A 16,811-nucleotide genomic window follows, 5' to 3' on the forward strand; every position below is an offset into this window, starting at 1 on the left:
ACATTATTCAAACATCCTGTAAAGAAATATAAGGAACATTATTAAAAAACCAAGAACATACAAGTGCTATCTCTACCTCTCCTCATATCCATAAGTTAACATGTTCAATACTGTGAAGGACAGTCCTCTCCAAACTATTTAGTAATTCTATGTCATCTGTAGTTAGCTGATTTGTGTGTTTATTGAAATAGCACAAGGTGATTCTAACATGTGCATGGAATTTCAGAAAGCAAAAGAAAGCTAGGAAGCTGAAGCAAGAGCAATTGCAGTGAGTCGGTAACAGCACTCAACAACAAAATGCCTGCGAAATCCTCGAGACAGAAAATAAATACGCAAAAATACATGTGGAAATAGACCTGAGAAAGAAAAAGGAGAAACAAGGAAGAAGTTTGCATAAAATACACCAGGATAATGTTCACAACTAGGTAGAATAGCAGAGAGTAAATTACGGGCACGTTATGAAGTATGGTACTGCTTGGGCTCAACCAGCAGGCTAATATTCTAGAACACGCCTACCAAGCAGATACATTGGCAACACCAAGCATCCTGTTTGACAAAGTTCTAGAGCTCGGATGACCTGGACTGATCCCTCACTGCCCTTGGTGGAAATTTGCTACACAATTTTTCTTGTGTTTCTGAGATGCTTAATGTTTGAATTCCTTGCTCTTAAGAGCCCCTCACTGAAGGCTGGGGCTTAGATAATGTAACAACTCTTTAGCAAAGCTGATGTTAATAAGAATAAAACTCATGGCAGTTCCCTGGTAGAATAGGCTATGCAAGAAATTGAATCTTCTATAGACCTATCACTTAAATAGTATTGATGAGCATGAGACAGAAGATTTGACATTGAAACGTTTAAAGAGGAAAGATTTTAGAAAATTCCAGAAGCTGACAAACTATAACTGAATTATTATGTCTTCATATCACGTTGTCTATGTATGTCCAGCCTTAGAAGCACAGAGCTAGTATGGAAGGGAGCTCTTACATCCACCTGCCTCAGGCAGTGGCCCCTACCCGGAGCTTGAGCTTGACATGTTGGCACTCAAACAGGGAACTGAAGATAAGTTAAGTATCCTCAGTGTCTTGGTGTAATAATGACCTCATTAAAGGGCACTGCAGACCCCTGGTAGAAGCAGTACTCTGGCAATACATCCCATTTAGATAGGTCAGTTTTGTCTCCTTATTGCACCAACTTTCTGAAAACGAATGTTCTAGCCTTGTGGTTAAGTCAGGTTGTCAGAAGCAATGCCATTATCTGCAGGCTATTGTCTCTACCAGTATGTCCAGAGCTCTTTCTACTTTGTATAAGGCTGCCTTCTTTTATGACAGTTATGCCTAGGCTTGGAAATAGTAAAAATACAATGTAGGCATTGTGATGGACCCAACAAAGGAGTAGAAATGACGGATAAGAGAGAAAGGAAAGTACCTAGAACTAGATGGAGCGGAAACAGAGACCTTGTATGAGTTTGTGCTTCTGTGAGCATCTTCCCCTCACCACCAGTGTAACTCCTAAAGAGGGGTCAGAGAGTAAGCATCCCTAAGTAGTTTTATACGCATGCAACTACCAAAGTTTCCCACCCAGAAAATTTAAGATGCTAATATTTTGGGGTTGAATGGTTGTGGAGAGGTGTTAAAAAGACACATGCCTACTGGGTGGTAAAGTTTTGGATGATTCTCCCAAACCCAAATGAGGCATATGGTGGAGTGATAGCCTGCCCTTGGTTATTCTTTTATGATTTCTTTAGGACAAGTTCTGGCTTACAGTAAAACAGAAGAGAAAGTATAGGAATCCTACCTATATCCCTTCCCAGATAGCATACCCATAGCATATCTCCATCCTCCACTAGAGAGGTTCATTTCTTGCAAACAGTGAGCCTACATCCACACATCATTATCACCCAGAGCCTACAGTTTCTGTTGGGATTCACTTAGTGTTGTGCCATATAACGATCTGGATAAACTCACGGTAGCATGTATCCACCATTATATTGTCCCATGGCATGGTTTCACCACCCTAAAGATCTTTATGCTCTGTCTGATCTGAGTTTTTAGTGAAACAATTTGTTATAGATATGAGATGATGGTTAGAACAAGCAAAACACTGAATCTTTTTAATTAATTCTAAAAAATGGTACTTAGGCTATAATTGTTCAAAAGCTTTCAGCATTGACAGGGAAATAATAAAATGCTGAAAATTTGCTCTAAGATACTAAAGGAAACGTTTTGGCATATCATGTATGTTGAGCAACTTGCACATATGTCAGAATCCTGTTCCTGTATTTATTTATTTATTTATTTATTTATTTATTTATTTATTTATTTATCTATCCTGTATTTATTTTTTTTCTTGCTTGTTCACTTTAACTTCCTAGAAAGAAGCCAAACTCAGGCAAGCATTTAATGGAGGTGCAGGAAGGCTTCTTGGATTAGCTGCACATTTGTCTTTACATTGTTGTTGCTTTGGATCCATAGCACAGTGGAGGGAGTTCCTTTTCCCTTCAGCTGAGGAGTTGAGCTCAATCTACTTAGGTTCTAAGGAGAACTGTTGAGTCCCATGCAGATGACCTGTACAGAGTCTAAGGTGGTTTCTCTTCCTCCAAGCTAGTGGTTCTCCCCATTTGGAGTCTAATGATCCTTTCAAAAAGGTCTCCTAACACCATAAAACAGATATTCATATTATGATTCATAATAGCCTCAAATTATAGTAATGAAGTAGCAATGAAAACAACTTTGTGGTTGAGGGTCTCTACAACATGAGGACCTGTATTAAAGGGTAGTAACGGCAAGAACTTCGAGAAGCGCTCCCTGGGGAAATCCAAGCTCACTTCCAGGTGCACTGGCTGTAAACTTCTTTGCCCTCTCCCCTTGGCTTGGGTAGAGTGCCTTTGAATCACAGTGTCCACCAGGGTTCCTGAGACTAACTTTCCTGAGAATAGCTGGCTCCTTCACTTGGCAGTCAAGTATTTCATCAAATGCCAACTAAGGATAACTTCTTTCCCACTGGGACATCTCGTGCTCCACCAAGACAGTTTGGCCTATTTTCGAGTTTCCCTGTCACCTACCTGAGACATCAAAAAGCTAGCCAACTTGACATTGCTGAAAAGTCCATTATTGATCGTGTCTTGACTTATTCTTCTCAGCGCTTCTAGGGACAGGAATGTCCATTTGCATATGTGGCAAATAAAAATACACGTTTACAACATCTTGTCAAGAATTTGGCAGGGAATGAAAAGGAAATCTCCCTGGGACATTCACCTGTTGGTTAACGTTGATTTTTGTGGTAACCTTGTCTCACACAGTAGTCACTGGCCTCTTGTAGCTATTTAGTGCACAAAAATAAGTAGTAAAAACTGTAACCAAGATAAAACTAAATGTAAAGACCATGAGAGCCAATGAGACTGTAGAAAATACTTCAAATTCAGTTACTTATTCAATAAACAAACTCATTTATTCAAGGGTCAGCTGTGGTGAAGAGTTGAGTACATTCAGTTTTTCCTTCAAAACAAAGAGATAATATGCAAATTTTCTTCCTGTATAAAACTTGACCTTTCACATGAGTACTATGAATACACACGCACACACACACATACACACACACAATTGCAATTGTATTCAGTTGTATTCTTTTGAGTTTAAGAAGTTTAAACTTGGAAAAGATCATGAATTGAACCCATCAGCACAATTTTGAATGCCTAAAATCAAATCAAAGAAGAAAGAGTTACATGGCATCACTGGATTATGAGTATTTGTGTTTTCTGCAATAATTATTAACTCTAAAGTGATATTTTAAATATTTTATTTTTATATTGAATCCATGGTGAAATATTACAACCTGTTACCAAAGTTACTTTGCCTGTTTGGGGATGGTGTGGGTATGATTATAGAAAAAACAAGGTTATATATGGGAATTATATTGAATGTGTAAATTTTTTCCTAATCAACTGGTATTTTACCCATACTGGTGAGGGAGGTTGCACGCACTCACACACACACACACACACACACACACACACACACACACACACACAACTATAAAGCAAATGAGTGAAAGGACCTAGGAATTCTAAGATACCCAGCCTGTCTCATCCCTCCTCTTTTCTGATCTAGAGAAGCCAGTTGTATTTGAGCTACAAGGATAGGTAGCATCATGCTATGGAAAGGTGGCTGAGGTTAAATGGAAAGGATCTGTGAGCAGATCCCTTTGCTCACAGAGTTCTCCCTTACTGAGCATGAAGAGAAACAAAGTAAAGCAGCAGAAAACAAAAACCAAACCGCTGCTGAATTACTAACTCCTTAGATGTAAACGTAAAAAAAAGAGTCTGTGCCCTCTGCTTCAGAGAGTTCTGTAGCTTCTAAGTCAATATGTGCAGCCATGACCTCCTGTGAACCTTGTTGCCATTACCATTTATAATAACCATCACAACAGCAATCAAAACATGGTGAACGTTACCAAAATTCCATAATTCTGGAGAAATTTCAAACCCAACAATAGCTCAAGAAGAAATTGAATATTAATAAAAATGACTGTAAGGCTGGCAAAGAAAGAAGTTAAGTAAGTTCTAAATAGTTTGACATGTAGTAGACATGTAAAAAAGAGTGAAAGTTGTGGCTGGAGAGATAGCTCAGTGGTTAAGAGCACTGACTGTTCTCCCAGAGGTCCTAAGTTCAATTCCCATCAACCACATGGTGACTCACAACCATCTGTAATGAGATCTGATGACCTTTTCTGGTGTGTCTGAAGATGGCTACAGAGTATACATATACATAAAATAAATAAATAAATATTTTTAAAAGGAGTGAGGAATTTGACTTAGCCCTTTACATCTATCTCAGTTGTAGTGATCCTGGGCATTATTTTGATACCACCTCCTTGTCCAATGAAACAATCTCTTATGAGAGTCATTAAAGCACTACTGATAAATGAAAGTCCCACCATGCTTGTGCCGTAGCCGATTGTTTCAGTGTTTCTGTGATGGCAGAGGGTGGGAGGGATGTTGGAGATTTTGAACAGAGGGTTTCTGTACAGCCTCTGGCTGAGCAATACCAGGTCCCACACCATTTAGCCCATAATGACATTCCTGAGCATCTGAGCTGATCCCAACATTCCTGGCCTCCATCAAACATTGGAAATCAAGGCAGATCAGAGTCCCTTCAATGTCCTGCTTTGGTTCTGCTAGTCATCCTCTAAGACATTTGCTATAGTATAGAAAGCTGAGCAGTTTCTTTGCTATCTAAAATGCACCAAAGAAACAGAATGTCCTGAGACGCTCTTCCAGAGCATGACAAATACAGAGGTTATTGCTAGCAGCCAACCATTGAACTTTATTGGAGGAGTTAGAAAGAATTGAAGGAGCTGAAGGGACTTGCAACCCCATAAGAACAACAATACCAACCAACCAGTGCCCCCAGGGACCAAACCACTACCTAAAGACTACACATGGACAGACCCATGGCTCCAGCTGGATATGTAGCAGAGGATGGCCTTGTTGGGCACCAGTGGGAGGAGAAACCCTTGGTCCTGCTAAGACTTGACCCCGCCCCCTTCAGTGTAGGGGAATATCAGGGCAGGGAGGCAGAAAGGGGTGAGTTGTTCGGTGGAGGAACACCCTCATAGAAGAAGAGGCAGAGGGGATTAGATAGGAGCTTTCTAGAGGGGGAAACTAGGAGAGAAGATAACATTTGAAATGTAAGTAAAAAATATCCAATAAGTAAAAGAAGTTACAGCCATATTAAAAAATGTCAAAAAGGAAAAATAATTCTTTAAATGAAATAAGTTATAAGACAGTGCAGTTCCAGAGACCCCACTCCCCAAGAATCCAGCATCATATCCTTCAGTTGTCATGGTCAGGCCCGACTTTAATATGGCATACTGGGATGCAAAGTCATGAATTGCACAGGTGAAGGTAACCAGAGCACAAGATGTTTTAAGAGTTGTGAATAAACCACTGGTCTGAATTGGCTGCAAGTTTCCTGGATAATGGTAGCTTAGGGCGAAAGGTCATGGCAGAGAGTGGATGGTGAATTCCAGTGGATTAATTGACTAGCTTTTGGCTGGTGTGTTGTGTGAAGAGAATGAAGCACCACTGGGAAGAGATGTGTGAGTGGCTGAGCTGAGCAACAGCTAAAGGTCTGATGGCCTTTTTTTTTTTTTTTTTTTTTTTTTTTTGGAGCTGGGGACCGAACCCAGGACCTTGCGCTTGCTAGGCAAGCGCTCTACCACTGAGCTAAATCCCCAACCCCAGTCTGATGGCCTTTTAGTCTAAGGTGGAAAGCAAGTTTGTACATTGTTAGATGCCAGACAGAGGAGACATAAGGAGAAAGCAGCCTCCAGAAGAACCTTGGAAAGTTACTAATGTTGAGGGAAGCAAGTAGAGCTCAGAATCACCTATTTCCAACCTCCGTTATCTCCTGCCAGTGCCTCCACTGCCCAAAACCAACCAGAAGCCAGATGGCAAAGGAACCTGTTCTCGTTTTTTTCTGTAAATTACAACCCCCTGGCTCTCAGAGCAGAACAGAGAAGTATAGAGCTTAGCATACATCAGAAAACACTGAGCAGAACTAAGCTGTATCAACAGGTGGTCTATGGACTAGAAGGGCCAAGGGTGGTAAACACCATCCAAGCACGCTCTGAGACTCCACCTCTCAATGCCTCAGTATGGAAAGCTCACACTGTAGAGACAGAGATAATGAAGACAAAAGCCCACAAGCAGCTTTGAGTGCATAAAAGTTCCTCAACAGAGCCAGGTGCTGGAGGCACACACCTTTAATCCCAGCAGAGACAGGTAGATCTCTACAAGGCCAGCCCGGTCTACCCAGTGAGTTCAGGACAGGCAGGACTACACAGAGAAAAAATGCCTCAACAAAACAAACAAACAAAAAACAAACAAAACCCCAAAAGAAGAGAGAGAGACAGAGAGAGAGAGACACACACAGAGAGAGAGAATGAGAAAGACACAGAGAGAGAGAGAGAGTGAGAGAGAGAGAGAGAGAGAGAGAGAGAGAGAGAAAGAGAGGAAAATTGCCACTGTCTGTAAATTTGAATTTCCAAAATTCTGCAATTTGGGCTAATCCAATCTTTAAATTTTGATTGAACTGATCCTCAACTCTATATTTGTTATCTGGGCAAAATAGGGTTTAGAGTTTCTTTTTCTTCCTTAGCCATCTACTAACTGAATTGTTCAAAAGCTTACAGAGTCTGATTACCCGCTAAGAATATATCCGAGCCCCTTCTGTTAAAGTTTCTTAAGTGTGAGATTTGTTTGCCCACATTTTCTGATGCTTCCAGAGGGTTTAATAAGAAAACGTTAGTAATTAAACAGTAATACACTTTGTACTATAATTTAAGTTTCAAAATCCACAGCTGGACCTTGAGACACACAGAGCCCCTAGATGGAATTAGGAACAAGCCTCTGGGTGGCTCAGTACACCATGTTGAGCACAGATTGTTGCACAATGATCCTATCTCTTTGCTGGCCCTGTGGCCCACAGCTGTAAAGGAAAACTATTCTTGACCTTCCTGCCTGGCTTAACAGAAAGCTCCCAACTTCTTCCCTCCTTCCAAATCCTTCCACTTGCACTGCTTTTTCCAACAGCTCCCTGCAGGGACTTGAGTTTCCTTGAAGAAATTTGCAAAAGGACAAAACAAAACAACCTTTGGTTGTGTTTGTTATCCGGAACTCCGCTTGTGAGCAAAGAAAGAAGGCAGGATCAGTAATATATCCAGGGATTCGGGGAAATGACAGGGCTCCAAGCCTAGCTAGGAGCACCCAAGCTAAGGCAGTAGAGCAGCCCTATCTCTTCTGCACACAGCCTCCTAGGTTCAAGTTCTAGGAAAGGTTTATGCTTCAGACACCTTAGAAGAAATTAGGGATGTCTAAACAGTGTCTCATTAAATTCTGAGAACAAGAAGGGGACTCCCTGGCCCTGAGGTTAATGAAAAGTTCTTGAGAGCTTTCCTGCACGTTTCCAATGGGGCTCTGTCACCTCCCTGTGAGGGCTCTCGGCCAGGGCACTGTTCAGCAGCTGTATGCACAGCCTCCATTCTTTAGGTCCATTCTGTGTGGCAGTCAATGCTCACTCTACATGCCTTTAAACTTTAACAAACCCTCTAACTGCACTCTTACTATTCGCTGCCAGTCACTGAGTTTCCGCTGTGATTTTCTTTGTTTTCTTTTTCTCTTGGGTGCAGTCAATGCTAAGTGTTTTGCTTGCATGCCTGTACTTCACCTAATCTTTATAAGAAGCCCATTAAGAGGTGAATGCTAAAGCTCACTCACAAACAGCGGAGCTAAGTGTTTAAGAGATCGTGTTCTTGTGGAAGGACTGTCAGAAACAGCACCAGAATTGACCACAGAAGTTACGCTGTGCTCCATCACACATAAGGTGCTGACAGGCAGTGTGCTGGGCAAAGGGGAGCATTCCTGAACTGGAGAGATGCATAATAACATGTATGCTGTGGTAGTCTGAAGACTTGAGTCACATGGGTAGAGGGGATAGGAGGGAGTAGAGGCAAGCTGATCCCTGGAACTTTCTGGCCAAGTCAGGCTAATGATCTCCAGGTGAAGTGAGAGGCTCTGTTAAAAATGAAAGTGGAGCACAACAAAGGATGTCAGTCATTTGTGTTCTCCAGGTGCATATACAAGTGCACACGTGTATAGGTGCATACATGCACAGGTACACACACACACACACACACACACACACACACACACACACACACTATTGCTGAAGAGACCAAACATAATGAGCAATTATGTCCAATGCAAAAACTGATATTTGTCAGTGTGGCCACGGCTGTGCCCTGTGTATAGACATCACCCCACCACATCTGCAACTTTTATCTTCAGTGGAGGATCTGCTCTGACCCTTGGTTTCCATGACTAGCCCTAGGGAGGAAAGGGTCATATTTCCCTCAAGGATGTCAAGGCAGGCTGAGAATTGTATGTGTGAAGACAACAGAACATACAGACAGCCTATGTGATGCCAAACACCGTGTGTAATGAAAACATTGATGTTGGATGTCCGCAAGAAGTACCAGTGTGGTCCTGTTCAGAGTGAGCTGGACTCTAGAGGTTCAATTCAGAGGAACAAGAAGGATGCTAAGAGATTTCTGGTCCTTTAAACTCAACAGAGATATGCTTTGCTTGACTTTGATTTAAACTTCATGTCATAATTAACAGACACATGTTGGTGTCTGATCTAGCAATGTGGAGATAGCCTCAAACCTCCTTACTCCTAGATGAACATATTAGAGGTAATTCAGGAAAATAATTATAAAGTTTCTACGTGTGTGTGTATGTGTGTGGTGTGTGTGGTGTGGTGTGTGTTTATGTGCGTGTGTGTGTGTGTGTGTTCTAGTAGTTTGTTGTGTTATGGATTGCATTTTTAATATTTAAACCATTCATTGAAAAAAATGAATTCTAATGTTTTCATTGTTTTCTTCTCTTTTGGTTTTAGAGACAAATGGCCTCCCATTCACTACATATCCAAGTCTGGCCAAAAACCATTGATCCTTTTGTGCTGGGATCACATGTATGTACCATTACACCTAGCTTAAAAACCAGTTATGTTGCTGGTAAAATAAAGACCTCATGGACACAAAAGAGTTTATATATAAGTATTAGAAGTTATACTTTGTGGTTCACCATAGATAGCCATAAATTGTGCATGCTTTCATATTTGACCCCAATGATTCTGTGACACAAACAGGCTGATTTTTATTATTCCCGTTCTCGAGAGGTAAACTCTCATCCTCAAAGACCCTGAACGCCATCATGAAGCAGACACAGATAATGACGATCCATGTCCTCCAATTCTTAATTACCAGGTGGCTTGAATGTTGCCTATGTAGAAACACGGTATTTAACTGCTAGAAGGAGCGAAACATCTGTTGCTTTTCAAGTCAAAATGAACAGGTTTAACAGTCAGGTGTAATTCAGTTGGAGAAAAATACAGAAAGAAGGAGCAGAGGGAGGGAAGGAAGTCAGTCAGAAGTAGAGGCAGACAACTGAACTTGCTACTAACCTACACCTGCTGAGGCCTGCCTGGGCCAGCAGCACCATCCTGCCCAGCCTGGGTTAACACTTCTTATTTTATTTTATTATATTTTTTTAACTTGAGTATTTCTTATTTACATTTCGAGTGTTATTCCCAAGGGAGCGTCCAACAATGTTGTTGCTGCTACTATAAGGACTCTTGGTTAAGTAGAATCCGATACCGTTCTCCAGTTTGTACTTAGCTGGTACCTTTATAATTGTAAGAGCCTCCCACTATAATGATCTCACCGTACTGTTTGGTGGAGTTTAGAATAAATAAGTTGTTATTTAATGGTGGCCTACACGTTTAGAAAATACCCAGAATAGCTCAGAAGTGAATCCACTCTGTTCTGCTTTCCCAGTTCTTCAAATAGACTCTGCAGTTTAGATCCTTCACAACACAATAACCATTGCCTGTATGGCGTCAGTGAGAAAATGCTTGATGGCCGTGCCTATTCACTGCATTGTGTTTATTGTAATGATGTCAATAAGGCAGTGTTTCTCCAGGCCAGCTGCACGGGGCATGGAAATGGCTATTGTTTCATAACGCCCACGCTGTAAGTGATTGTTCTACTAGAGTGGAATTTTGTTGTTTGTGGCTATGATTCTCCTAAATGCTTTGGACTTGGAGAATTTATTTGCAAGATCTATTCCCTCTTTGATTAGGATTTCTCTGTCCTGTGATCACAGGTGTTTGTTTTTAAATAACTCATATTCTGGTTAGCTAGTGTGGGGGTCCATGAAGGGAGAATTCTGCTTCCCGGGTAATTCTAATGAGCTACTTGACTTTAAAACAGCTAATTGGCGTATCATCCTTCTATTTCATCCTAGACTCAGGTGGGTCATTGAGTATTCAGGGAGGAACTAGATTGGGAATTTATTGTGAATATGAAAAATCTTTCTCCAAACAGTAGGAAGTCCCATGAAAATGCCTTGCAGTATCATCCTGGGCTGCACAAGCAACTACTTGGGTTTACCCTTAACTGTTACTTGAGTAACAATTTGTACTGGGAATATGTTTAAGGAACCAAATAGTTCCCTTCATTAGACAAAGTATCAAGATGCCTAGAAAAGGATTTTAAATGTATTCTGCTCATTATTGAACCTTTCTACATGGACAACACAGACCATTGTGCTAATGACAGAAAAAGAAGTAAAATGGAAGCCAGGCATTTAAAAAGTCTTTAGAAAAACTGTATTTTGATCTTACTACTAATTCATTTCTTGCCAAAATTATATTAAGACAGCACACACACACACACACACAGACACACACACACACACACAGACACACACACACAAGACAAAAGCAAGAATGTTTCATTCTCTGGCTATTTTGATAAAAGTTCTTGCATTTTAACCAGGAGACACAAAACCAGGAGGCTTAAATGCAAATATATTATACCCTGGGGACAAGTGCCACTGAGTCTTACATAATTACTAACAAGTAACGTGACGAAGAATCTCACACAGCATAAACTCACAAGACAGCTTTAAGACTGAACAATAGTTGTCCATGTGTGATGCTTTAAATAAAGTTGTCTCTAAGATGGGAAAGCTTTATGGGATGGGATGAACAAAATATGCCAAATCCGGCCCTTGAGAAGATCTGTAGTGTTTCAAGCACAATACCTCCCATATAAAGTCACCATGGACCATCTGAAAACCACTACAGAGAGTGGGACCTGACCCCGGCGTTTGCATTCCTCCCCTTCTCTCTGATCTTTTTCTCTTTTTCCCCTCCCTTCCTTTGTATTTTGCTTTCGGAGGGACAAGTATTTGCCCAGTTTCTTTGGGTTACAATATGTTATCCTTAGTGGAAATCAGAGGCTTGAATTCAAAAGGTGATCACTCTTGACCTTTGACCCTGGTGCCTCCCACCCCACAGTTCTGTTTCCATGGAAGTGAATAGGAAAGTGGAAAAATGGGAGCAGGCAGAGTCTATAGCTATTCACAGACCACCTCACCCCACCCCCCAAAGAGAGAGAGAAAGATGAATGAATCTCATTCATCAATAAGCAGGAGATGAAGAAGAATGGTCTATTGGCTGAAAAGCAAGCTCAGGGAGGGCGAAAAGAGAAGTCAGGGAAAGAGAGTCAGAGAAGTAAGGAGGTTAGTGAGCAGCGAACATTGCAAATTCTCAAAAGTGAAAACTCCCCGAGCCATGTCTCTGTAAGGAGAAGGCAGTTTCAAACAGGAAGGCGTGTGACTTGGCCCACTCTTCCTTTTACAAGAGCAAGGGGAAAAAAGCAATACATTTCAGAAACACTCTGAAGGTAAAGCCAGGGAACTGGCAGATACAGTAACAGAGAGTCAGGGCACGAACCTAAGAAAGTCCAATATTAGACGTCTACACATCCAAACACGAGTTACGGTAGCAAGAGCAATCTGACTGCCACCCAGCGTGGCTGAACATTTCAGTATGCCTTGAGCCAAACAATGATTGGACAAAAGTCACCTGAATCTGGCTGTCCAGATAGATGACCGGCTGTGCACAGGAACTCACAAATACACAAAGCATATCATTTCAGTTTAAGAGTATCTATATGGGGTAAAGACTCCAGCATGACATCAGCTCAAACTCAAATTTAGGTAAGTCCAATAATTATACACTTATGGCTATAGTTCTTCCACCACATGATATAAATATTCCCTAATGTATTCATTATGTATCTAAAAGCCTGGGTTTTGACTGTTTGTCTTGTTTAGCATATGATTGCCAGCTCTCAAGTCTTAAATACTCTAAGGAGTTTTTCTTCTGTGAGAGTCAGTGTAACCATCACAGGCTTCAGATAAAATATGCTGCAGCAAGAAGGTATTTTTACCACTTTTCAGTCTATTTCGCTTACACCAAAAAGACATCACTTACATCATGATGGGTGGAGAGGGACTAAGTCTGCAAAAGACATGTCCCCCTGCCTCCTCACTGACGTATTCCAGCCACATTCAAATAGAATTCTAAAATTATTTCACAGGAAATTTGGCAGTGGTCCTAACTGTCTGTTTGCACTTCCCTCTCCCCCTTCATCTCTCTTGACACTTTTCTGACTACATTTTCTAGAACTGTCAGATTCCAAGCCTAAGAATATACATGAAGGAGGCGGTGGGTTGTGATTGGAGGAGAAGAAAAATAAAGAGGCTGACAGTCAACTTTGCGAATTCACAAAAGCTGGACTCCAGTAGAGACCTGAATTCCCGGGGACACATATACTTACCTCCGTCAAGCCAGGGAAATTGAACACACAAAACATTACAAAATGGAACAGGGCCATGTGTGTAGGAGAACCCATGATAGAAGAAACCATCAGAGGCTCTGTCCATTGTCTCCCACTCAGGAAACTGAGATGAACATATAGCCAAGACTTGTGATTACTCACGGCCTGCACTGCTTCCTCTGCTCTTTCCTTCTGTTCTACAGATTCCCATGAAAAACATCAAAATGGGGACTCAAATGCACAGCCAAGAAGACTCAATTCCTTTTGGGCCTCTGCCAGATTCTCATTAGGTCCTGGACGTGTGAGTCAGTGCTGATTTCCATAGCTGATCTAGCCTAAATCTGCCCTTCCTGAAACACTAGGCTTTGTCCTTCCCTTGCAGCCTTTAAATGGGGATTTGGGTGAGAGCACTACCAGAGGCACCCTCAGTGCTCATTATTATGAAATTGATGGGCTCTAAGTCTTCTTCCCTGAAAGCTCTGACAGGGTGAGATTGTGCTGGATTTCAGAATCATCACTCCCCATGCTAAGACTGCTTAAGAATGAGAACTGGGGTTGGGAGGGAGGGTAGGATGCAAAATAAAGGCAGAGTGTTTTTCCTCAAATTCACCTCACTTTATGTGGGAGTGAGAGGCCATCCGTACTCAGGAAAGGCTAATTACATAAATCAGATGCCCTGGCTGAGTTTCCAGTCCTCTGGGAGCAACAAGAGCTAGGAATAAATGAGGTCTTCTAGGAAATGAAAGAGCCCCTTTGAAAACAATGCCAAAGTCAAGACAGCTTAGCTTCTCTTCTTTATTTTTTAATATAAGCAGGAAAATCTGCACCAAGGATAACAGAAGTAGCTGACCTTTTGTCTTTCAGGGGATTTGGAAATGCATACACCATTTATTTACCTCCTCCTTAGTGTCCGCCTAAGCATTTCTTGCTCCACGACTCCTAGATTGTTCAGACATCTTAATACATCCTCAAAAGGAAATCTGGCTTATGGTTTCAGAAACCGTATTACTGGATGGAATGTCCCAACAGTAAGCAGTTATTTTTGTAGCCAGGGCTGGACATGATGGGGGAAAGTCACAAAATTGAGAAGTGAGAAGATGCACTTCTCAGTTTGGCCAGTCTCGGGTATGATGTCTTCGATGGGGATCTTGCTTTCTGGAACCTTAAATTCCTCACATGAAAACATAGGTTTGACAAACGCTAGTAATGAAAGCCTGTAATAACTGATTCTAGTTTTCCCATACATGCCACGAGCAGTCAGCCCACAGATGACAACCTGAAATTCAGTCTAAGAATCAATGGCACATAAGTCAGCAATTTTGAGTGTCAGACTTCAATGTGAACTTTGATAGAGTTTCATGTTTTAAATACCTTCCTTGTGGGGAGTCTCAGTCCCTGTGCGGGTTCATTCCTTATCTTATCCCTTCCCCTTGGCATGCCTCATACTGAATGCTTCAGGGTAGAGCTTCTGAGCCATTTAATTCCTCAAATTTAAATTTCTTTGGGGAACTGGAAAGGCTTTTATTCATAATGCAGCAGTAAATACATCATTAGCTAGATTCTCAAGCTAGGTGCCTGCCTCACTGAGCACTTCTGTGTTTACATAAATAACAAAACAAACAGAGAAAACCTTTCTGAGAAAGCCTTGATGGAAAGTTGACTTAATTACCCTGATAATATATTTTTTATCAAGTTTTCTTCCTCTCCCTCACATTTCTGACTAGAAGCAACAAAATAAAATTCATTACTGCCTGATTTAGAACCCACGTTAAGTACACTTGACGTAGGTGGCCCAGTGTGGTGTGTTCTGTGTGTAACATGGCTTGTCACTCTTCAGATACTCTTCATGGTACACATGGATATATGCCCCACACACAGCAACATTGCCCAATAAAAAGAGGCCAAAGACACTGTGGAACAGCGGAGCCAGGGATGAAACATGTTCATGAACTTCTCTCCCCAGTCCTATGCATTTAACCCGGCTAGTCTATGCAGATTACTGTGAATTAGGGTGGAAGACTGTTGCTGTGTGCTTGATGGGGAAGCAACTTCACCTAACTGTGGAATATAAAGTCCCTAGGATTATACAGTCTTTCCCCTTATATCCCAAGGAGGGTCGCAGGGTCTTTACTTTGGGACCCAACCATGCCTTTGTAATTTTTCTCCCTCTGACCTGCTTTTCCTACAGCCTATAAAAATCTTATCTTGTCCACCAGGAGGAAGAGCGAGCTCTCACTGAGCCAGTTCATTGTTTATTGTCATGGATTTTATGCCCCGAGTCCTCATAACTTTGGAAGCTCCAAAATTTATTACTATTTAAAAGTCATGAATTTCATTCTCATTTGGCAATAACCACTCTCTTCTCAAGGTTATATTATCTTTTCCCCTAGCTGCTCAAGAAAAGTGAGAGAAACTGCTGACAAATAGAAAGAAGAAAACTCTGCACAGACCCAACCTTGCTATTTCACATTAATGTGTCATAGAATCACCGAATGTGCAAACCGAAACACATATGCATCATGTATGCATCCTACTGGTAGTGAGAACTTTCTCAAATCACCTGACCTAGACCCACCAAAACACCATGAAGGACTGATCATCTGCTTCATCTCTTTTTCATGATGGCTTGGGCCAGGCTGCTGCCAGGAGCTGGGATTTGAAGATCGGTAAGCCAAAGTTAAAAAGAAAAGGGAAAAACAAAAGAAATTATAGGCAGAGCATGATTGGGTTGAGCTGGTCAGAATTAGCATCTACTACACTAAGGAAAGGTAAATATGAGGCCTTCTGTGGCAAACCCGTGGTAACCAAGCACGGGATGACTCAGGTTCATTTCTCATCTGTGAGAGTCAGCACAATGACTCTCAGTAAGTGTCCTGATACATAAACAATGTCCTAAAGACCATAGGACGGAATACCCAAGAAGACTTAATCCATTCACGGCTCTAAATGTACTGCCTCATCCTGACATCGATATTTTGACACCTGACTGGCTCAGATGAGGCGCATGTTAACACTGTTGGGCTAGGAAGCTCCCTTACCATTTCCATTAAAAAGCCACACAAAGCTGGGACTGACTGGGAGAGGACGAAAGAAGAATGGAGTCAAAAATAGACACTGAAATGGAGCCAGGAGCAGGGAACAAAATGAAGATGTTCTACAGTTTCTCACATCCTAGAGGTCTGGAATGCCCGGGGATACTGCTTTATGTCATTATCACAGAAAGGGGGATCTTGTTTTAAAATAGCACTGCTGCCGAGGGAGAAAAGCTTCAATGGTCTTATTCAGTGCAAGATCCTACACGCTACAGAATGGACCTGTCAGGCAAGACCAGAAAGGTTTGTCCACTGGAGGAATAGCAATACAGTGGTTATGCAGGTAAACAACTGTTTTCTGATAAGATAACAGGCAGTAAGAGGAAGGATCTACAAACCCTTCCAGGTAACCAATATGGGAAATACTAACTTTAGAACTAAGATATTGTCTCTTTGGTGGTCAACAGTTTGAATCATTCCCCAATGAAAATAGATGTAAATTACAGTGTGTAGCCAAGTAACTCTGTGCC

General features: G+C 41.5%; 1 protein-coding gene across 4 annotated transcripts in view; it reads right to left on the reverse strand.

Moving 5' to 3' along the window:
• Ptn (pleiotrophin) overlaps positions 1 to 16,811 on the reverse strand; it is an 81,868-nt gene that overhangs the window by 37,389 nt on the left and 27,668 nt on the right. Inside the window, exon 1 of one of the 4 annotated variants that reach the window (XM_087656015.1) lies at positions 13,412 to 13,470. Within the exon in view, the coding sequence (XP_087512141.1) occupies positions 13,412 to 13,469 (58 nt within the window). The 5' untranslated portion in view covers position 13,470. 4 annotated transcript variants of the gene reach the window in all.

This window comes from Rattus norvegicus, chromosome 4 (assembly GCF_021556685.1).
Source record: "Rattus norvegicus strain SHRSP/BbbUtx chromosome 4, alternate assembly SHRSP_T2T, whole genome shotgun sequence".
NCBI classification, from domain to species: Eukaryota; Metazoa; Chordata; class Mammalia; order Rodentia; family Muridae; genus Rattus; species Rattus norvegicus.